The sequence below is a fragment of the Mirounga leonina genome, unplaced genomic scaffold (genome assembly GCF_011800145.1).
Source record: "Mirounga leonina isolate KUSES-001 unplaced genomic scaffold, KU_Mleo_1.0 Mir_165, whole genome shotgun sequence".
Lineage (NCBI taxonomy): Eukaryota > Metazoa > Chordata > Mammalia > Carnivora > Phocidae > Mirounga > Mirounga leonina.
The window spans coordinates 41,747,152-41,771,017 of record NW_023270415.1 but is presented as its reverse complement, the minus strand read 5'-3'; the positions used below and the strand labels follow the sequence as shown (position 1 = coordinate 41,771,017).

The 23,866-nt window shown below is 38.7% G+C and overlaps 1 protein-coding gene across 2 annotated transcripts in view; it reads right to left on the bottom strand.

Annotated features, from left to right (window-relative positions):
• INTS8 (integrator complex subunit 8) overlaps positions 1 to 23,866 on the bottom strand; it is a 56,651-nt gene that overhangs the window by 12,297 nt on the left and 20,488 nt on the right. For both annotated transcript variants that reach the window (XM_035011549.1, XM_035011550.1), the window contains exons 11-20: positions 21,257 to 21,327; positions 20,718 to 20,893; positions 19,464 to 19,597; positions 18,202 to 18,312; positions 13,034 to 13,235; positions 8,708 to 8,829; positions 2,185 to 2,369; positions 1,529 to 1,562; positions 610 to 666; positions 456 to 517 (exon numbers count right to left, since the gene is read on the bottom strand). In XM_035011549.1, the coding sequence (XP_034867440.1) occupies positions 456 to 517; positions 610 to 666; positions 1,529 to 1,562; positions 2,185 to 2,369; positions 8,708 to 8,829; positions 13,034 to 13,235; positions 18,202 to 18,312; positions 19,464 to 19,597; positions 20,718 to 20,893; positions 21,257 to 21,327 (1,154 nt within the window). The remainder of the gene's footprint in view (positions 1 to 455; positions 518 to 609; positions 667 to 1,528; positions 1,563 to 2,184; positions 2,370 to 8,707; positions 8,830 to 13,033; positions 13,236 to 18,201; positions 18,313 to 19,463; positions 19,598 to 20,717; positions 20,894 to 21,256; positions 21,328 to 23,866) is intronic.

Below are 23,866 nucleotides of genomic sequence, written 5' to 3'. Positions count from 1 at the left end.
CATGATACCAGGGTCCTGGGATCGAGCCCTACATTGGGCTCCCTGCTCTGCGGGAAGCCTGCTTCTCCCTCTCCCACTCCCCCTGCTTGTGTTCCCTCTCTTGCTGTCTCTATCAAATAAATAAAATCTTAAAAAACAGAAAAGTCATTTTTCAAATAGTTACTTGTAAAAGACGTAAAATGCTGGAAACCTAACAGGAAATCAATTTTTTTTGGGGGGGGGAGCCTCGATTTTCTAATTCTACCCCTTGATAAGTCATCAAGATCACTCAGGGATCTTTCTGTTGGACTGAAGGCTGGTATACCTTTTTAGGAAAATAATGACTGCAAAGAGAAACAAACCTGGTTGTAGAATCCTAACAGATTATAGCCTTTTAGTCAAACTACTCAAGGTTATCTGTATCAGGATGGTTTCTAAATACATAAATAATTAATATAAGCTACAATACATCTTACTTGGGGATGGAGGATGGCCAAATAGAAATGTGCTCAGCTGTAATATCATTCACAATGTCCTCCTTAAAAGGAAAAAAAAAACTTTTTTTAAAGTGTGATTTTAAAAGGAAATTTCTTTCAAAGATTTTTTTAAATGAAATTATGAAATACTGACCCGAACATTGTGAAGTTTCACAAAGAGTGACAAAATAATGGTCAAAACCAATGGTTCCTATAAGAAAGAAAATACAGAATCCTTAAATATTATACATGTTTAATATTCCTGTCAACCTCAGGGATACCAAGTATTTTCTCTCAAAAAATTCTTTGACTTTTGAAATGTACCATTTCTTTAGTTTAGAGCATATACTACAGGTCTAGTTTATTTTTAATCTCATGAAAGAAATCAAGCATACAATTTACACAAAATATTTAGGGGCGTTTGGGTGGTTCAGTCAGTTGAGCATCCAACTCTTGGTTCCGGCTTGGGTCACGATCTCACGGTCGTGGGATCGAGCCCTGAGTTGGGCTCCACGCTCAGCATGGAGTCTGCTTGAGATTTTCTCCCTCTCCCTCTGCCCCTCCCCCCCGCGCATGTGCGCATGTGTGTGCTTGCTCAGGCGTGCGCTCTCAAGTAAATAAAACTTAAAAGAAAAATTACCATATTTAGGTAACTGGCTTACAGCACTCAAGTCCTCAGACGACTTGGAACTGAGCAAATAAATCTCTTTCCAATTAGTACTTCCAGCTATCTCTAAAAAAATTAACTTTTTATTCCTTACAATAATATTTAAAGGATGGAATCTAGGTTATGTCCAGTAAATAGATGTAATATTAACCCTAACAAAAATTAAAGCTAGGCTTCACACATCCAGCCCTATTAGGAAGACGTCTTTAAAATTTAAAAAATACCTGTTCTATTCACTAAAACATGTTAAGGTAAATGCAAAATGAACCTGTCCATTCAGACCAACCCATCTTCAGGAATGATCACTGATGAACATTATACAGAGCACTTAAATAATCAGCATTTAAACACACTATTTTTCAGAAAATCAGCAGTAATAATTAGATCAACTTTTAATAAAACTTACCCGTAATTTTTTGATAAAAGAAAGTAGTTCACTCCTACAAAAAACACAAATTTTGTATATACATTTACTATCAGAATTAAAAAGTAAATTATACATGGTTTATTCCTAACTCTCCAGTTCTGCACGTATGAAAGAATATAATGTTCTAATATCATACTAACCTAATAAAACAACTTCTCTGGGGGTGCCTGGGTGGCTCAGTCGTTAAGCATCTGCCTTCGGCTCAGGTCATGATCCCAGGGTCCTGGGATCGAGCCCCGCATTGGGCTCCTTGCGTAGCCGGGAGCCTGTTTCTCCCTCTCCCACTCCCCCTGCCTGTGTCCCCTTCTCTAGCTGTCTCTCTCCCGCAGTCAAATAAATAAAATCTTAAAACAAAACAAAAAAACCTCCTGTTTCAATCACGTGACTTCTTCAGTACAATGCAATCATAGGCACCGCTGATTCTGAATTCCAGAAGATATTAAACGATTAACAATCTCTTAAAATAACATATAAACAGAAGATATTTCCAAAGGCGGCCATGTCAGTCCACAGATCAGCACCAGAGAACTCTAACACTGTTCATCTTTATGATATACAAAGATAAAGGTCAATGTTCTTGAAACAGTACAAACAGTACAGATAATAACTCAAGAAATAAACTGATAGAAACATACCGATACATTATGCCTAATGTAGATTCCCTCTGCTTTATTAAACTGACTCTGCCATCATTTCCTCGTTTGTGCTGACTGGACACACTACAGATCTGAACAACAACTTCCCAAAGGTCTTTAGCAGTCCGTCTACTTTCTTTAGGGCCAGGAAGTTCTTTGCATGTAGCTGCTAAAAGCTGTCCAAGCTATAACATGAAAAACAGAAAATACACAAAAAATAATTTACAACAACAGAACTACAGATGTAAGTTCTATTATTAAGGCACACTTGAAGAAAGAAGGATAACTACCCAAATACACCAAAGTTATTTTATGCTATGCCTTCCATCCAACCACTGAGGAATTTAGAGCTCACTGTCTACTGACAGACTGGAAATCTGAATGGGCAAGAGGATGCTCTGGTCCTTCCACATTATAAAGCTCATTTCTTCTACACAATTTAGGTCTAACAACGACAAAAATAAGTATAGTCTAATAAGAACAAAACTGAGACAAACCAAAGAGGTTTATTAAGAGTGGGAAGGGGGAACACCAAGCTGGTGATCCAACTTAAAAGGGGTGGGGGGCAGGGTGCGTGCGTGCGTATGTGTGTAATGGAACGTATATATAATGTTAACTGTAGTAAAGCCCAGAGATGCAATTAAAATAGTGCTTTAACTTCACACACACTTTAATCATTTAAAAAAAAAAATTTTTTTTAAAGATTTTTTTAAAAATTTTTATTTATTCATTTGAGAGAGAATGAGATAGAGAGAGCATGAGAGGGGGGAGGGTCAGAGGAAGAAGCAGGCTTCCCGCTGAGCAGGGAGCCCGATGCGGGACTCGATCCTGGGACTCCAGGATCATGACCTGAGCCGAAGGCAGTCGCTTAACCAACTGAGCCACCCAGGCACCCAAAAAAAAAATTTTTTTTAATGAAAAAATGAGGGGAGAAATCTGGAAATTGAAGTTGGCAGAATAAGGGAGTAAGATTTAGAACAACCTTTGTCTAAGAAAAATGGCAGCCACTGACTGGGGCTATTGCAGATGTGAGGAGGCAGAAGGAAGGACAGATTACTGAAAGTGAATGATCTGAATAAAGGAAGTCTTAAGGACCAAAAATGCAAGAAGAACCCATAAAGAGTGGAAGGGCTAAAAGCAAAAGGCAGAGAAAAGACAGGACCAAAATGTAGAGGAAAAAACAGGCTTAAGTCAAATTCAGCATTTCTTTCCCTCTGTAACTTCAAAACAAGAGAGGGCCCCTCTATCCTTTGTTCTTATTAAATCTTATACATCATTGCTCTTTTAGAGAGTGAAATGGCAAGGATAATTTCAAGTCCATCAGGAAACCCCAGATCCCTTACTGGACCTAGAAAATATTCATAATGGGGTCCCCACTGCTTACAGTAGTTTAAGAAGGTGGCCATATTGGGGGGCGCCTCGGTGGCTCAGTTGGTTGAGCGACTGCCTTCGGCTCAGGTCATGATCCTGGAGTCCTAGGATCAAGTCCCGCATTGGGCTCCCTGCTCAGCGGGGAGTCTGCTTCTCCCTCTGACCCTCCCCCCACCATGCTCTCTCTCTCATTCTCTCTCAAATAAAATCTTAAAAAAAAAAAAAAGCAGCCAAATTTTGACAAAGATGAAAACTGATACTTTCCCCAATTTTTTATTTTATTTTTTTTTAAGGATGTTATTTATTTATTTGACAGAGACAGATAGAGCCAGAGAGGGAACACAAGCAGGGGGAGTGGGAGAGGGAGAAGCAGGCTTCCCGCTGAACAGGGAGCCCGATGCGGTGCTCGATCCCAGGACCCTGGGATCATGACCCGAGCCGAAGACAGACACCTAATGACTGAGCCACCGAGGCGCCCCTCCCCAATTTTTTAATAATAAATTTCAAAAATAGAAAATTTGAATAGTTCAATACCTATTTGACTTATTGTGAATATTCTGCCACATTTACTTTACATATCTACATGTACTGCTTGTCAACTAGTGAGCTGCAGACACCACACCTCAGCCCTAAATACTTCAATACGTATCTTCTAAGGACAAGAACATTTTCCTACTACGTAACCATAATTCGTAACCACTACCCCGTGATCACACCTAAGACAATTTAGAACACTGGTGCTTCCTAAGGTAGTAAAAATGATGTAAAAACCCTAGCTGTGGCTAGGGGTGGCCTAGGGTAGCTCTGTTGGTTAAGCATCCAACTCGATTTCTGCTCAGGTAATGATCTCAGGGTCATGTGGTGGAGCCCTGCATGATGGAGCCCTCCATCGGCCTCGGTGCTGGGCATGGACCCCATTTAGGATTATCTCTCTCCCTCCACCTCCACCACTGCTCGCACTAACAAAAAACCAACCCTAGCTGTGCTGTATGAATGGAAATCTAGAGGCCACAGCCTAGGAGTACATTTCACCTTGCATGCCTACTGAACACAAGTCAGCTCCGACAACTAGGCCCACCATACATGCAGCTATCGACTGCAGTGCAATACAGGGCCTCCCGCAGCTCCCTGTCTCAATTCATTTTCTGTTGTCAAGAATCACATGCTTAGTTGAAGCTTACTACATTAATTTACTTGAAAGTAAAAATTTTCAGAAGTCTTAGGCCCCAGGGGCACCTGGCTGGCTCAGTCAGAAGAACATGTGACTCTTGATCTTGGAGTGGTGAGTTCAAACCCCACACAGCATACCAAGATTACTTAAATAAATTAAATAAATAAATAAATATATAAATATATAAATAAAAGTCTTAGGCCCCAAGTCAACTGAATTCCACATTCTTAAACATCTTCTATGTGTGGGCACCAAGTAAAGCACTGAGAATATAAAAAGTAACTATCAAGATTACACAGTGTAAGTACAACAAAAATGTATGGCCATGGCTCAAAAGTAACAGGACCAGTAGCACCTTTCAAAGGTAACAAAAGAAAAAAGTGATTTACTCATTTGCAGAGAAAGGAATAAGGCAAAGCTTTAAAGAAACCACACCAGGGGCACCTGGGTGGCTCAGTCAATTAAGCGGCTGCCTTCGGCTCAGGTCATGATCCCAGGGTCCTGGGATCAAGTCCTGCATCGGGCTCCCTGCTCAGTGGGGAGTCTGCTTCTCCCTCTCCCTCTGCCTGCCACTCCCCCTGCTTCTGCTGTCAAATAAATAAATAAAATCTTTAAAAAGAAAAAAAGAAACCACACCAACAGGCAGAAGTGGGAAGGGCATCCCGGCTAAAAGACCAAATGGCACGTGCTAAAGCTCAGAGGCAGAGAAAGCATCCCGTGTACTCCGAGTGCTCTGATACCAGCAGCACAGAGCGGGCATGACAGAGGAGCAGGAGAGGGCAAACTGAGGAAGAAGCACCTGCGCCTTAAAAGGCCTTGTAGGCCACAGGAAAAACCTTGGTCTTTATCCTATGCTATTACTATTACCACCAAGCCCTCCTCCTCCTATTAGCTACAGTCTTTTTTTTTTTTTAGTGTGTTACTTTTTTTGGTAAAGATTTTTTTTTAATATATTTATCTTTTTATCTTTTTATTTATTTTTTTTATTTTTTTATTTATTTTTATTTATTTTTTTTATTTTTTTATTTTTTTATTTTTTTATTTTTTTATTTTTTTTATTTATTTTTTATTTTTTATTTTTATTTATTTATTATTTATTTATTATTTATTTTTATTTATTTATTTATTTATTATTTATTTATTTTTTATTTATTTATTATTTATTTATTTATTTATTTATTTATTTATTTATTTATTTAACAGAGCAAGCAAGAGAGAGAGACAGCAAGAGAGGGAACACAAGCAGGAGAAGTGGGAGAGGGAGAAGCAGGCTTCCCGTGGAGCAGGGAGCCCGATGCGGGGCTCGATCCCAGGACCCTGGAATCATGACCTGAGCCGAAGGCAGACGCTTAATGACTGAGCCACCCAGGCGCCCCAGCTATAGTCTTTTATAACCCAAGTGTCCATAAATCCTGTGCACTTTCCAATATACTATGCTGCTTCCTTTCCTGATCCAATGGGGAGACTGTATAGTTTTGTACTATTTCAAAAGGTCACATTTTAGTTACATGCTTAAGATTTTCCCTTTCCTTTTTGTGATTACAGAATATTCAAATAAGAAGATATGAAAAATAAAAACTGATTAAAATCACCTAATATTCCACTATCCAGAGATAATGACTTAATATCCTTCCAGACTTGGGGCACCTGGGTGGCTCAGTCGTTAAGCATCTGCCTTTGGCTCAGGTCATGATCCTAGGGTCCTGGGATCAAGTCCCACATCGGGCTCCCCACTCAGCAGAAAGTCTGCTTCTCCCTCTCCCACTCCTCCGGCTGTGTTCCCTCTCTCCCTGTGTCTCTGTCAAATAAATAAAATCTAAAAAAAAAAATCCTTCCAGACTTCCCTATACATATGTATACATATTCCACGCCAAATTCCAAGTTTGGAAACTGTTCCAAATTATAGTATCTTCAAAACAAAGTCCTTTACTCTAGACTTCCTTCTCGGATCCCTTTTACCTTAACATAAACGAGGGAGCCAGGGGCCAACTAGGGAAGGGGACACACAAACCCCAACCAGATGAGATGATGAGATGCCGCAGTGACTCTTCAGCAAGGTCACCACCTATCCTTCCTCCTTTTGGGCCCAATCAGGGGGACTGCACAAAGTAATGACATCACCCAGCCCAAGGTCAGGGAACCTGCAGCACAATACCCTGTGCCCTTCCATACTGCTGGCCCTCAAGCACACACCCCGTCCTGCCACTGCACAACCCCACAGAATTCACTGTGGAGAGAAACAAAGAGAAGCTACTGTACTGTCCTAAGCAACAAGCTAGGATCCTAAGTGGAAATCTCTTGGAACAAAATGGTTCTTTCATCTGAGAGTTGAGTAAAGACCAAGACTATGGGGTATAATCAGAGTAGTACTCTAGATATGAGGAACTCACATCACAAAGTTCACACACACACACACACACACCCAAAAAACAAAACAGATATAATCCAATGTCTAATATTCCAAAGAGAAAGAGGATTCAAATTATGACAATAAATTTTAGGAACAATTGTAGAGAAGACAAAAAGGAAGAAAAACTTTACAAAAGAAAACAGTAAATCTTCAAAGGGCTGAAATGAAATGAGCTCAGTTTTTAAAAGGACATACATGAAATTAGGAGGAAAAAACAAATAACCAAAGACAAATGTAAAAAAGTGAGAAGAGGGGCGCCTGGGTGGCTCAGTTGGTTAAGCGACTGCCTTCGGCTCAGGTCATGATCCTGGAGTCCCGGGATCGAGTCCCACGTCGGGCTCCCTGCTCAGCAGGGAGTCTACCTCTCTCTCTGACCCTCCCCCCTCTCATGCTCTCTATCTCATTCTCTCTCTCAAATAAATAAATAAAATCTTAAAAAAAAAAAAAAAAAAGAAGAGTCTTACAAGAGTTCCCAGATAACCACTGATTTAAGATACTATGTACTAAAGATGAGAGCAGATAAAGAACAAAAAGCATACAAACAATAAGGAGGAAATCTGAAAAACCAAATGTACCAGAAAAATGTTAAATCACTAAATGTTATTTTAACGATAAGACCAGAAAGGGAGAAAAGTCCACTGCTTATTCAGGGTATACATAACATTTGCACAAAACAGACACAGTCTTAGGGAAAACTCCAGTCTCTATTTCTGTCTTCTCCACCCAGAAACATTTCCAGTTGCACAGGACAGATATAATTAAGAAACGAGAATAAACATCTCGGCACCAATTCACTGAAGGAATTCTTTCATTGGGGTCTAATTCCACATACACAAACAAGAATCAGGCCCAAATCTAGAGGAGGAAATAGGCTCTAAAGAAGGTAAGGTGGGGCGCCTGGGTGGCTCAGTCGTTAAGCGTCTGCCTTCGGCTCAGGTCATGATCCCAGGGTCCTGGGATCGAGTCCCACATCAGGCTCCCTGCTCAGCAGGAAGCCTGCTTCTCCCTCTCCCACTCCCCCTGCTTGTGTTCCTGCTCTCGCTATCTATCTCTGTCAAAAAAAAAAAAAAAAAAAAAAAGAAGGTAAGGTGCTCAGATGGAAATCAGCTAGAAGTGTACCCCTCCCAGCTCCACCAGTTCATACAACAAGAAAAGCTAACTAAACCTCTCATTAGCTTAGGGTTATACCAACATGTTGTCTGTTAACTAATTTCTGCTTGCATTTGCATGAACGCAAAACTATACTTTTAATCACAAACCAACAAACATTTGTCCAATCTTCCACTATATTTTAGAAATTGGACAAGTTCCCTAAGTAGTACAGATCTAAAGAAACAGGGACGCCTGGGTGGCTCAATCGGTTAAGCTCTTGCCTTCAGCTCAGGTCACGATCCCAGGGGTCTGGGATCAAGCCCTGCATCTGGCTCCTTGCTCAGCAGAGAATCTGCTTCTCCCTTTCTCTCTCCCCCACTGTTCATGCTCTCTCTCACTTAAAAAAAAAAAAAAAAAGATCTAAAGAAACAGTTACAATGATCCCAAACTAATAATCCCTTTATTTAAACACAAGTTACCTTTACATATGGATTATTCTGAAGCAGAAACGCGGGAACTTGCAGTGTAAGGTATTCATTTTCCCTCCAGTTTAGCATAAAAGCAACACACTCCTCAGCAATCACTTGACGAAGAGGAATATCTAAAAAGCCAAAGAAGAAAACAGTTGGAATTACCATCATAACATTAAAATGAGAACAAAGCAAACATGTACTAAGAGTTCAGTTGAACAAATTAAAAACAATTACAGATGAAAAAATAGAAAAATTCCAACATTTTACATTTTTCTCTAGAAAGTTAAGGTTTCCCAACAGACTGCATGGTCCCCAGTACTAATCAACAAAATCATCTACTATGAATACTTTACATGGCCAACACCCTACTGAGGAAGTCCACAGTACCTGTCCTCTAGAAATCTGTAATTCAAACAAGCAAAGAATAAACACACAAGACAAGTACAATGGTACCATATAAACTTTTAGCACATTTAGAGCACAAAAATAGCTAAAACATATAATAAAAGTGTAACAAATCTGACTAAATGTACCATTTTAAATATTTCTGCTGATTAAGACATAATACTCCTCAGAAACAAGTCCTTAACTTTCAAAAAATATTTACTGTGCCAAAAACAATTTTAAATAAAAACTGATGAGAAAAAAAATCACCCAATATTGTTTTGGACCAAAAAAAAAGGCACTGTTTTGCACATAACTTCCTTTGAAATATTAAATCTACTTTAATATTAAATATGTTGCAAATTTTCATAGCTCAACGTATATAATATTCAGGTTTTAATGTACTTCAGCAAAAAGAAAAATCCCAAAGAATGCTGAATAACAATGTTAACTTAAAATAGGGAGAGCTATTAAACTTTTTGAGTACTTATATTTTAGTCTTTCTAAAAGACTGCCTACGGCTATTAGTTTATATCTCACCTTACCCAAAAAAGGATTTGACGGGACAGAGAGTTATAGGAACACAGCAAAATATACATTCTTTGCATCATCGTCAAGAAAGAACAAAGACAGAAGGGAAATTAGTATCCTCAATGCATGCATGTCATTGAGTTCTTTACATTTTGCCAAAGGCAGATCACACAGCATTTGGCTCCAATGCTTCCTTTATTCACCCAGCACTCCCCAAACAGTAACAGAGCAATGGTTCTTAAACATAAATTAGAATCTAGGGAGAATTCTGATACAGCCTGAAAAGCAGTGATTTGGAGATTAAACTTCCCTTTAAGCATCTGCAATGCAATTAAGCATTATTTCTAAATGTAGAAGTCCTATGCTGTAACAGGCACCCAGAGTAGGCCTAGAATTCAATTTTGTTGAAATCCTAGGAACATAACAAAGACACATCTCAAGAGAAAGTAAGCTGTTGATACAAAGGTATTAAAAGTTGGGAAATTTCGGAGCATCTGAGTGGCTTGGTGGGTTGAGCATCCACCTTTTGATTTCAGCTCTAGTCACAGTCTCAAGGTCATGGGATCAAGCCCCATGTTGGGCTCTGTGCTCAGTGGGGAGTCCACCTGAGATTCTCTCCCTCTCCCTCTGCACCCCCCCCCCCACTTGTGCATGTGCGTGCATGTACACATTCTAAATCTTTGGAAAAAAATTAATAAAAGTTGGGGTATTTCTCCCAAAAGACATCACTGGTGTTAGAATAATTAATCTGGGGCGCCTGGGTGGCTCAGTTGTTAAGCATCTGCCTTCGGCTCAGGTCATGATCCCACGGTCCTGGGATCGAGTCCCACATCGGGCTCCCTACTCGGCGGGAAGCCTGCTTCTCCCTCTCCCACTCCCCCTGCTTGTGTTCCTGCTCTCGCTATCTCTCCCTCTGTCAAATAAATAAAATCTTTAAAAAAAAAAAAAAGAATAATTAATCTGTAGCCTTTATTTATAAATGGAAGGTTGGATCTTTGTCAATTAAGATCACTTCCTATTCCTGATAGTAGAGCCAGGCCAATCCACCTAACACCCTCTTCTACAGAGGGCATGCAACTAATTTGATCAAAATTGACCCAATACTATCAGGAAACAATTTTTTTTTCCTTAAAAAAAGAGGGAGGAGGGGCACCTGGGTGGCAGTCAGTCAGGTATTTGACTCCTGATTTCGGCTCAGCTGGTGGGATTGAGCCTGTGTTGGGCTCTGCATTGGGCGTGGAGCCTGCTTTTCTCTTTCTCCCTCTCCTCGCCCTACCCACTCTCCCATGCTTTCTCAAATGAACCTTAAAAAAAAAAAAAAGAGGGAGGAGTATGTGGCAGATGACCCCTTTTCACACACCTCCCCCCATCATGACCCATGGAGAGACCACTGTACCCACCCTGACTCTCCTGCCAGAGAATCAGAGCCAGGTGTCTGCTGAACTCAGGGAACTTAGTCTGTAACTGAGGCACAAAGACAAGGCACTGCACTGTGCTTATTCCTCCTAACAATAAATGACATCCTTGCCTTTCCATTTTAAACACTACTTGTAACACAAACTATGGGACAAGCAGCTGAACATCCAACAAGGTAAGAATTTACATAAATTAGGTGCAGTGCTAGGAGTCTTGGACAAAAACAGGGAAAAAAAAAAAAAAAGTGATGTAAATTCCAGACTACTTAAAGGTCAAAAAGGTAGTACAAACAGACCTGTGCTTATTTAAAGGCATTTCCATCTATTTCAAAGAGTAAGAGCAGAGGCTTAACCAGGATTGATGGATTCAAATCCCTGTTCTGTCTCTTACTAGGTGACTTTGGCCAAATTCCTTAACCTCTCTGTACCTGTTTCCTGATTTACGAACAGGGATAATTAAAATAGCAACTACTTCACAGAGCTGCCATGAGGACCAAGTGAATTCTGTACCTAAAGCTCTTCCAACAACATCTGACATGCAGCTAACACTCAACAAATGTTGGAATTTTAAAAATCCCTCTTTTCATTTTAGAGAAATCATGTACGAAAAATCAAACTTCCACCTTTAAAAAGAAAACAGACACAGTAGCATGTGTCCGTGGACAGTGCCAGTATATTACTGGATCAATTTTTACGACATTAAAGGGCACTGACGCATTAAAGCTCAAAGGTATTCTATCAGCAGAGTGCTAAAAAGTTGTACTATCTGCTAGAAATCAGAATGTAATGACAATTAAATTAATCCAAGACTCCAGAGGGCCAGAAGCCATTTCTGTTTTGGTACATTACTAGCACCTTCCTTTATACTTCAATTTTACAGCTTTAAGTATGTACAGTAGGACTTACTGTTCTAAAATTACTAGAACATGTAAAATTAAGAAACTTCTTTAAGCAACATTTACATACAACAGAGATCATTTATATAATAATTTTTATACATAATTATATAATTTATATAATTTTCATAACATATTTATTATTTTTTAAAGATTTTATTTATTTGACAGAGAGATAGTGAGAGAGGGAACACAAGCAAGGGGAGTAGGAGAGGGAGAGGCAGGCTTCCTGGCAAGTAGGGAGCCTGATGCGGGTCTCGATCCCAGGACCCTGGGATCATAACCTGAGCCGAAGGCAGACGCTTTAATGACTGAGCCACCCAGGCGCCCCTTCATAACACATTTATACTTACAAATAGACACAGAATGTCTGTTCCTAAAGTGACAAGTGAGTTCCTGACCCACTGGCAATCATTTTGATGAGTTCTATGATGGTAATAAGGAACTAAACATTCAACCTATACTTACAAGGACATTTTAATTCTTCGTTAACAGAGTATCTTAAAATTGCAATACAGTTTTGTAGTGTGTTGAACAGTGTTCCCTCAAAATTCATTTCCACTCGAGACCTGAGTTGCCTCACATAGAAACAGGGTCTTCACAGATATACTTAGTTAAGATGACATCATACAATTAGGACACACGCTACAACCAATGACTGGTGCCTTTATAAGAGGACACACACACACACGTAACAAAGGAGGGAGAGACAGGAGTGTGAAGCTACAGGCTAAAGAATGCCAAAGATTGCTGGCAGCCATCTGAAGCTAGAAAAAGTCAAGGAAAGATTCTTCCCCAGAGCCTTCAGGGGGGGGCATGGCCCCACAGACACCTTGATTTCAGATATCTAGTCTCCAAAAATGAGAGAATAAATTTCTGCTGTTTTAAATCATCTAGCTTGTGGTACTTTGTTATGGTAATCCTAGGAAATGAATAGTTTCCTACATTATCTTCAATGTTCTCAAGAGAACTCCACATCTGAATTGTTTCAGGAGAGCAGTAACTTTTTTAAGATGGCAAAAAAATAAGAAAATGTTTTTTTAGGATTCTTCCCTACGATTACTTGAGTACTGCACTTCTGAAATTTGGCTTTGTGAACATCTTACCAGGAAGCCTCATTTCCAGATATCCCCGCACCCTACTAATAAGATCAGAAGGAGGCCTTTCTCCTGATTGCCCCGTTCCAGCTTCATGGGTATGAATATCCAAAAGCAGCATCTCATTCAGCATGACCTGACGAAGTTTCGGTGAGAACTCTGTTACCAACTCCAAACAAGCAGCAAATAGCTGTTTGGCATGGGAAAAGTCCTACAGAAAGAAATAACAGATCACTGGGTCACTTTTCCTCTGGAATCAAAAAACGTGCATCCTTAGGAGTACAGAGCAAAGAGAAGAATTTAAATGGTTAACAATGGTTGTCTTGGAGAGTGAGGCTAGATTACCTTTTTCTTTATCATCTGTGTCACTGATTTATTCTGATACTCAATCCTTCCGTAATTTAAAAAAATCCAATAAACAGTATAAAAACATGCTATATTACTAAACAAGTTTTACACAAACTATAAAACCAAAAAAGCTTTTACATAGCTTATACACATACACATATATTTTATATATATAAGCGAATATAACATACACACAAATTATACATGTCACATACATATATGTATATAGAGAATGCATACGGATTCTATGACAAGTACCCTATTATACCTAGGCTATTCAGAATTGGCTCTTACACTCTTCAACAAGGTTTCATATTCTAAAATCTTGGCACACAACCTTACTAGTTCACATAATTGGCTAATAAATCAAATAAATTCACTATAATCCAACCCTTTTCTTACATCTGCTTCTAATTTTTTCAAAGAGTAGTCTTCATTCATTCTTTCTTTCTCTCCTCTCATGTGCCTCCTTGACTCCTACAATCTGGCTCCTACCCCCATCACAAAGAAGAAATAGTTCTTACTAAACAAAGATCTTCTAATTGTGCAACCTACTGAACACTTTTTAGTTATCTTACAGGACTTAAGGGCCGCATCCTGGTGCTGCCCACTCCCTTGTTCTTGACAGTCTCTCTCTTCCCTTGGCTATTATGACTCCACCTCTGTTTGGTCCCTGTACCCATCATGCCACTGTTTCTTGGACCCAATGTTGCATCCCCTAGATTCTGTATATTCACCCTGGGTGATCCCTGAGGCCTCCCAAATCTGTATCTCTAGCCCAGACCATTCCCCAAGCTTCAGGCTGTTTCCAACTGCAGGCCTGAATTAACCATTGTAAAAATGAATAATCGATCCTTCAAAAATGTTTGTCTGCATATTCACTTGCTGGCATCCAAAGCGGAAAGCTGAGCATTGCTCTCCATTCTTCTCTCCCTCCTGCCTTCCACAGCACATCAGTAAGCAATCAATTCTAGATTTTACCTCCTAAATGTTTCCCCTCTGTTTTCTATCCTTTCTAATACGTGTGCCACTTACTAGCTGCATGACCTTAGACGATTTAATACATTTGGCTCTGATTTCTCACCTATAAAACTGACTGCACTGTGTGTGTGAAAAGAATAAGTGAAAGAATAAATATATATGAAACCTGCAGAAAAGTCTCCATTCCCAATAAAAGTTAGTTAATTTAGGGGTGGAAAAAGAAAAGCTGCCAATGACATGTCCCCATTATAAACTTTTTTATCTATAGCTGTATGGTCCAATATGGTAGCCACCAGCTATATGTGGCTACTGAGCATGTGAATTGTGACCAGTCCAAATTGGGAGGTGTTTTAAGTGTAAAATACTAGATTTTGAGTGAAAACCTAGCACACGCATTAAAAAAAAAAAAAAAAAATCTCAGTAATTTTTATATTGCTTATTTGTTGAAACGATAGTTTAGATATATTGGGTTAAAATGTATTAAAATCACTTATGGGGGCGCCTGGGTGGCTCAGTTGGTTAAGCAACTGCCTTCGGCTCAGGTCATGATCCTGGAGTCCCGGGATCGAGTCCCACATCGGGCTCCCTGCTCAGCGGGGAGTCTGCTTCTCCCTCTGACCCTCCTCCCTCTCATGATCTCTGTCTCCCATTGTCTCTCTCGCAAATAAATAAAATCTTAAATAAATAAATAAATAAATAAAATAAAATCACTTATGTACTTTTGGTGTTTCTAAAAATGTGCTACTAGAAAATCATAAATTACATATGTGGTTTGCATGTTATTTCCATTGGAAGTGTTGAGCATGCATCACAATTACCTAGCGAGCTTATTAAAACAGACTGCTGGGGCTGTTTCTGATTCCCCAGTTTCTGACTCCGTAGGTCTAGGCTGGGACCCAACATTTTGCATTTCTTTTTTTTTTTTTTTTTTTTTTAAAGATTTTATTTATTTGACAGAGAGAGATACAGCGAGAGAGGGAACACAAGCAGGGGGAGCGGGAGAGGGAGAAGCAGGCTTCTCGCGGAGCGGGGAGCCCGATGCGGGGCTCGATCCCAGGACCCTGGGACCATGACCTGAGCCGAAGGCAGACGCTTAACGACTGAGCCACCCAGGCGCCCCAACATTTTGCATTTCTAACAAGTTCCCAAATGTGGCCAATGCTGCTGGAGTCGCAATCCCACTCTGAGGACCTCTGGTTTACAGCATTATCTACAGAAGGTTCTTTGCTCACTAAAAACAGTTTTACATAAAAATTTATATCAGAAAGTATTTAAGCTTAGAAATTTTTTGGGGGGGGGGAAGAGTTTAAGGAGATGCTAAAGTAAAGTGTAAATATGAACTTTTTGAATAATGAATTGCCCTATTTTTTGTTTTAAAACATACATGCATTTAGAAATAAATCTAACAAAATACATGCAAGATGTTTATGCTGAGAACTACAGAACTTGTTGAGATAAAGACATACATAAATGGAGACCTAAGTAAATGAAGACATACACTAAGTTCATGGATTAAAAGACATAATATTACCATCAATTCCAACTGTCCCCAAATTGATTTATAGATTCATTGCAATCTGAATCAAAATCTCAGCAAGATTTTCTTTCTCCCCCCCCCCCTTTTTTTTTAAGTAAACACTGAAAAGCTGATTCTAAAATTTGTATTAAAAAGCAAAGGGGAGGGGTGCCTGCTGGCTTGGCCTTCAGCTCAGGTCATGATCCAGGGTCCTGGGCTCGAGCCCCACATTGAGCTCCCTGCTCAGCGGGAAGCCTGCCTCTCCCTCTCCCACTCCCCGCTGCTTGTGATCCTGCTCTCACTACCTCTCTGTCAAATAAATAAAATCTTTTAAAAATACTAAATAGGGCGCCTGGGTGGCTCAGTTGGTTAAGCGACTGCCTTCGGCTCAGGACATGATCCTGGAGTCCCGGGGTTGAGTCCCGCATCCGGCTTCCTGCTCGGCAGGGAGCCTGCTTCTCCCTCTGACCCTCCCCCCTCTCATGTGCTCTCTGTCTCTCTCATTCTCTCTGTCTCAAATAAATAAATAAAATCTTTAAAAAAAAAAAATACTAAATAAATAGCAAAGCAAAGGGGAGGAGCGCCTGGCTAGCTCAGTCAGTAGAGCATGTGACTCTTGATCTCAGGGTCGTGTGAGCCCCACACTGGGTATAGAGATTACTTAATAATCTTAAAAATAAGTAAATAAATAAAAAGCAAAGGAGAGGGAGGTAGCACCTGGCTGGCCCAGTCAATACAGGATGCAACTCTTGATCTTAGAGTAGAAAATTCAAGCCCCACATTGGGCGTACAGTTTACTTAATCTTTTTAAAAAATAATAAATAAAATTTAAAAAGCAAAGGACCTAGGATAGCCAAAATCATTTTAAGTACAATAAAACTGGAGGATTTGACAGCACTTGGTTTCAAAAGTTACCATAAAACTCAAGTGGGGCTCCTCCACCTTTTTAAAGTAAGCTGGAAAAGCACAATTGTGAAAAGAGAAAGGAATGTGAACAGAGAAATAAGACACGTGAACTCTAACAGTATTTTCAGGCAGATCGATTTTAGGTAAAAGAAGAAAAGCTAGGAACTGCTTCCCTTAAAATTATAAGGTCTACATGTTGGACTTCTAGCTAGAAGACTGCTGGTCTAGAAAACCCGACCACCTTAACAAAGCTCACAGAGCCTCTGTACAGGCTGCATCCAACTTCCCCCTCCTGCCTCATCACGGCCTCCGCTCACATACCAAGTGGCACTCTAACATCAGCTTACTGCTTCCAGGCCCCATGTACACCATCCTATTTCTTATCTCTGAGCTTTTCCAAATGATGCCATCTTTTATACCTCGCTAACTTACTCAAGTCTCGAGGTTTAGCTCAGGATTTCTGCCTGAACTAAATTTGGAAATGCCATCTTTAACCTGCCTCTAGAATTTTCTGTACTAATACTTGTGCAATTATACCATCTATTAATCATTTAACATTGCACTTATGTCTTGACTTCCCAAACAGATTACAAACTCCTTATGTAAAACAAACTACAAAAGTATTTTTAAGGGGGGGGGCACCTGGGTGTCTCAGTTGGTTAAGCGGCTGCCTTCGGCTCAGGTCATGATCCTGGGGTCCTGGGATCGAGCCCTGCATCGGGCTCCCTGCTCTGCAGGAAGCCTGCTTCTCCCTCTCCCTCTGCGTGCCTCTCTGCCTACTTGTTCTCTCTCTATCTCTCTCTCAAATAAATAAATAAAATCTTTAAAAAAAAAAAAAAGTATTTTTAAGGGATTTGGAACACAATTTTACTAACTGAATCCTAAAAGACACAATAATTTTTCATGGTCTCTATTTTTTTTTTTTAAAGGAATGGAGCTGTATCCATATATCCAAGACCACTTTGGTACAGTTATGAGGGTGAAGGAAAAAGAACTAGAACACCTTTTAAAATATACTTTTAGGGGGAAAAAAAAACTTTTTAGGCCTAGAACTATATTTTAAGATCAAGAAAATATGGGGGGCGCCTGGGTGGCTCAGTTGGTTAAGCGACTGCCTTCGGCTCAGGTCATGATCCTGGAGTCCCAGGATCGAGTCCCACGTCGGGCTCCCTGCTCAGCAGGGAGTCTGCCTCTCTCTGACCCTCCCCCCTCTCATGCTCTCTCTATCTCATTCTCTCTCTCAAATAAATAAATTAAAAAAAATAATAATAATGTGAATTATCAAAAAAAAAGAAAATATGGGAAATTCTGATTCCTGGGTTTTATGATAAAATTAATAAAGCATTTTTGTTTCTTTGTTTTTTTAGGTCAGACCCTGAATATAAATCATGTTCTTAACCAGTAGTTGATGTACACTTTTACTCACCTTAACAGTACTGCAGTGTAAACCTTTGGCCATAAGAATGTAAACCAAATCTCTTGTTAAACTGTCTTTAATTCCCAGGATAACCCCACTATACACAGAAGGTACTTCCCACTAGAAGAAATAAAAAATATATAAACACACACACACATACACAGAAAGCCAAATCTAGGGAAGAATCTTTCAATAATCTTCAATCACATTTAAAGAAGTCCTGGAAAGGTCGCTTTCGTAGAGAAAGGAAAATGACAGCCATAATGAAATGCTAATAAAAATGAACATATTCACTATAAGCCAGTAATAAATTAAATGGATTGGAACTTTCTAAAGAATAATCTATAGAAAAAAAGGGAAAAAAGCCCGAGGAGTATATGTATTAATTTATGTGATCCTCAACAAAATACAATGAAGTAGGTACCATCATCCTCATTTTACAGGTAAGAAAAGCGAACACACAAATGTCAAATAACTTGCCCAAGACTGATTACATAACTAGTAAGTATAGAGGCTGGGATTCAAACTCAGGCAGTCAGAACTCCCTCTCTTTACTATGCTATACTTCTTCATCTATAAAAATGAGCACTAATAATAACATCAACATTAATGAAGCCCAACACTAATGTTCAGAGAAATTTTTCATTCCACTGCACTTACATGTTCAAATCCCATAAACTATACATAAAGTTCTGGCTGCCTTTTTACTACATTTTCAGCAGAGAAGTATGCACTGAATTAGGCGTACTGCCATACAACTGTAATTTCTCCCGTATCTATGTGCTATCTCTCTTGTATCTTCAGCTACATTCCACTGAAATGTTCTAAAAGTTATTTTCATGTGCACTTTGCATGCAGGAAAGCTTTTGAATAGATAACCTTAGAAGCAGGTAAATCCATTAGCTGGGTATTTTTAAATGAACATATAAAGCCAAAAATGTCCTAAAAAGTTTTAACGAATCAGTTCCAACCTTCAGGCTTTAGACTTCAAGAGGGTATTGATAAAAACAAAAATACTCTATAAGCACATAGCAAAGAGCAGCTACAGACTGCATAAAGAATATTCCTTATACATATACTTACAGCTTTATTTAAAGTATATGGAGATGCTATGACAATAAATAGGACATAAACTTATTCTTAGAGGTTACGGAGCCTCTCCCCCACTTGTGTGTGCGTGCTCCCTCAAACAAAATCTTTTTTAAAATAAATAAATTATATCAGAAAATAAGTGTAATTTTCTTATCTGTCCTTGACAAAGGGTTTCTAACCTTGTTAGACACAGTCCAGAACTGGCGCTCTGAAGTCATACCATGTAATTCAATTAAAATCTGTCGAATCCTCCAGGGATCCACTGACAATATCAGCTGATGCTCCAACTGACCAATGTTGACACTTGCTGAAGCTAAGAAAGAAGAGATTTCCATTTCAATAATGACTTAATTCAAAGAAATCCTTAATCCTACAAATATGAGAATGATAATTTGTTGAGAGAAATTGTATATGTATGTTAAGTATTATATCTGTGAGAAACAGCTCTCATCTTCAGAACTCATTCAACATAAATTACATATTAATTTTATCTGCCTACAGAAAACCTAACAGTTTGTATTAAGTCTGCATTTAATAAATAAATACAATGAAAATACAAACAAAGATAAAAATCAGTAACTGGTTCACAGAAAGAACTAGGTGGAATATATGGAAAAAATTTATGTAGACAGTCTCCTACTTTCAAACAATGTGTTAATAAAGGCATGTGTAAATATATTTTTGTTTTAATAAATACTAAAAATGTGGGTTTTTTTTTTAAAGGCAGAGGAAGAGAAGGTGGAGGCACTGCCTTCCCAGAAAACCAAGATCATTAAAATCTCTAATTACAACTAGACTTTCAGATAGTCTTCATTAATCCATTCCCAACAATTTAGGTCTTAATGGCATTTTTCCTAGTGAGGTTCAAAGCAGCTACAATTTTGTTTTGTTAAACCAAATGATTCTGTCTCACCTATATTAAGCTCTAAAGCTTATGTTTCTTATTAATGAAAACCACTACATCTTCTACTTATATTCACAAAATAAAAGCAAAAACAGAAAAAAATCATCAAATAAATAAGGCAAAAATAGCCATGTCGCCAAAGAGGAATGCTTAGCCAGCAGACAGTGTCACATAGCACTGTAGGCTGAAATGCACGAGAGCCTGTATTTTTTTATGAGTCTCAGGACACTTTACCACTCCCCTCCCAGCTCTCATTTTTACCTCCAAGACAGCATCACCTTTGTCTATTTCCCCAGCTAGAATCTTGTATGTAACTAGGCCTCAATCTCCATTAAACACAGACTCAGCAGAGTTCGGAACTTAATGCTTAGACAGAAATAGGACTACAAAAGACTGGTAAATTTCTAATTAATTACTGACATAAGTATAAATTAAAACAAGTGAGAGGACATCCTCAAATACACTGAGGGGCAATATAATAGAAGGGCAAAATGTGCTAACATTTTCGCTAGCAGACTAGAGAGCTAACCTGGGATATCATAAAATGAAGTTACAGGTTTAATGCACAGATTTACTCTAGGGGATCTCTTCCTCATCTGATCAACAAGTAGCTTTCGTTCTTCATCTTTCAACAATGTAATGAAAAGCTCATGTGAAGAAATCATGAAAACATACTGCAGATCTTCCAACCCCAGACACACATTCCTAGATCAGTAAAAATATTGTAAAACAAAAAAAGTTTATAATTTAGTTTGGGAAAAACAATCATGTTAACCAATCTTTATTAATAAACCATTTAACAAACTACCACTTCATAAACTATATAATAATATTTGAAATAGATTTAAAAAATTTTTTGGTCCTTATTTAAAATTGTGAAGTCAATATCAAAATATACAAAAAGAGTAATACCAATCCTGAATTTTGTGTCACTACACAAATCTGAACGTAACCGGCTCTCAAATGACTGCCTGGTTATAAGACATGCAGGATAAATACAAAAAGTAATGAAAGTTATTTTTCTCACAGGACTAACTTGAAAGTTAAGGGGGAAAAAAAGGCACTTACTTTAGAAAAGCAGCCATGTTTCCCTTCAAAGAATCTGAAGCTTTTTCTAAATTTATTGATCTTGAACATACCTAGGAATTTGAGTAATTTTTATTTGAATATTGGCACTTTAAAAAACATACCCTACAGTTTGAAAAGTTTACATTTAAAAACAACCAAATTCTCCTTCAGGCACATATCAATCACAGATTTGTCTAAGTAATTTAAAAGAGGAGACTATGAATAAGAATCATTATGGGGAGAGGGATTGGAATGTGATCATTTCAACAACTGCAGGTATTTACATGAAATAAAGAATAACCTACCTAGCATGGTATAGAGTTTCCCAGAATGTATAAAGTACGTTAACCAATTCTATGAGGTGATAAACTCTACAGTAGCTCCAGTCAGAAAAGTGAAAGAAGATTCATCTGAGATAGCTGAATTGATCAGTAACAGCTAAAGTATATAGAACCAACGATTAAGAATGTAACCAAGGTTTTAAAAATAAACCAAAATTAAAGAACAAAAACTAGCTGTGGAAATGTTAGTTATCTACAAATAACAGTCTCATAATATTCTGAGTTTATTCATCAGATTAAGACTTCTCCCATATATTACTTACAAGAAACCAAAATAAAGCCATCAGTATAAAAGTCCCTAACCTCTGGAAATTGTCAAATATTCCCTAATATGTTAACAAAAAATATATAATGTTCATAGCAGCACTACTCATAATAGCCATGAATTGAAATAACCCTAAAGTCCATCAACTGATAGACATACAAAATGAACAATGAATAATGTATCCATTCAATGAAGTATTATTTAGCCACAAAAAATAATGGAGCACTGATACATGCTACAATATGGATGAACTCTGAAAACATTTACTAAAGTCAATTTAAAAGGAAAAAAAAAAAAAAAAAGGACCACAAAGGGGTGCCTGGTTGGCTCAGTTGGTTGGGTGTATGACTCTTGGTTTTGACTCAGGTCATGATCTCGGGGTCCTGGGATAGGGCCTTGTGTTGGGCTTCACACTTGGCGTGGAGTCTGCTTGGGATTTTGTGTCTCCCTCTGCCCCTCCCCCGCTCACACTTGTATTCTAAGATGAGTAATAAAAACTTAAAAAAGGGGGGGGGGGAACCAAATTCCTTTATATAAATGCCCAGAATAGGCAAATCCAGAGACAAAATTAGATTAGTAGTTACCTGCGGTTAAAAGGACTGAGGGAAAATGAGGGATGACTACTAATGGATAAGAAGTTTTGCTGTGGGGTAGAAGAGGGAGGATGAAAAATTCTAACACTGACTGAGGTAGCAGTTGTACAAATCTATGAACATACTTTAAAAAAAAAACACTGGATTGTACGCTTTAAATGGGTGAATAGTACGATATGTGATATACCTCAATAAAGCTGTTATTAAAAGGGAGGGAAAAAAGGAGCACCTGGGTGGCACAGTCAGTTAAGCATCCAACACTTGATTTAGGTTCAGGTCATGATCTCAGGATTGTAGACTGAGCCCCACATCAGGCTCCACGCTGGGTGTGGAGCCTGCTTATGATTCTCTGCCACCTCTCTCCCTCCCTCTCTAAAAAAAAAAAAAAAAAAAAAAAAAGGTAATTTTTCAAGTACCATGCTCAGAAACAGCACTGTAAAAGTTCTATGCTCAGATGAATAGATTATCAGCATATAGCACACTTGAACATCTTGATGTGCAAAATGCTTGCATCATAATAATTTTGCTCCACACTATAAATACTAATGATCTTATAAGAAGTAATACCTGAATATAATTTCATGATAGCTTATTCATACACAGTGATACTCTGTACATGTGTCATGAAACTTAGGGAATAGGTGTTAACTTCTGATAAGCAATATAACAAATGTGTTAATTAAGCTCAATTCTTAAAACAATTAAAACATGAAATAGGGGGCATCTCTATAACTGCTGTAAACATTTTCTTTTTTAAAGATTTTATTTGACAGAGAGCCCAAGTGGAGGGGTGGGGTGCAAGTTGAGGACAGGGGTAGTGGGAGAAGCAGACTCCCCAGACGTTTAACCAACTGAGCCACTGAGGCGCCCCAATGTTACAAACATTTTAAAAACTTAATAAACTTAAAAATGTAGGTGAAGGGGGGTCATCTGGGTGGCTCAGTTGGTTAAGCATCTGACCCTTGATCTCAGGGTTGTGAGTTCAAGCCCTGCATCGGGCTCAACACAGGGCATGGAGCCTACTTAAAAAAAAATTTAGATGAAGTGGATAAATTCTTAGAAAATAACCTCTTAAGGGGCGCCTGGGTGGCTCAGTCATTAAGCGTCTGTCTTTGGCTCAGGTCATGATCCCAGGATCCTGAGATCGAGCCCCGCATCAGGCTCCCCACTCTGCGGAAAACCTGCTTCTCCCTCTCCCACTCCCCCTGCATGTGTTCCCTCTCTCACTGTCCCTCTCTCTGTCCAATAAATAAATAAAATCTTAAAAAAAAAAAAAAAAAAACTCTTAAAAATAATCAGGAAAAATAGACTACCTCTATACCCACTGATGAAACTGAAGCAATGCCAGAATCTTCCCTTACACAAAAAAACCTCCAGGCCCAAATATTTCATCGGTAAATTTTACCAAACA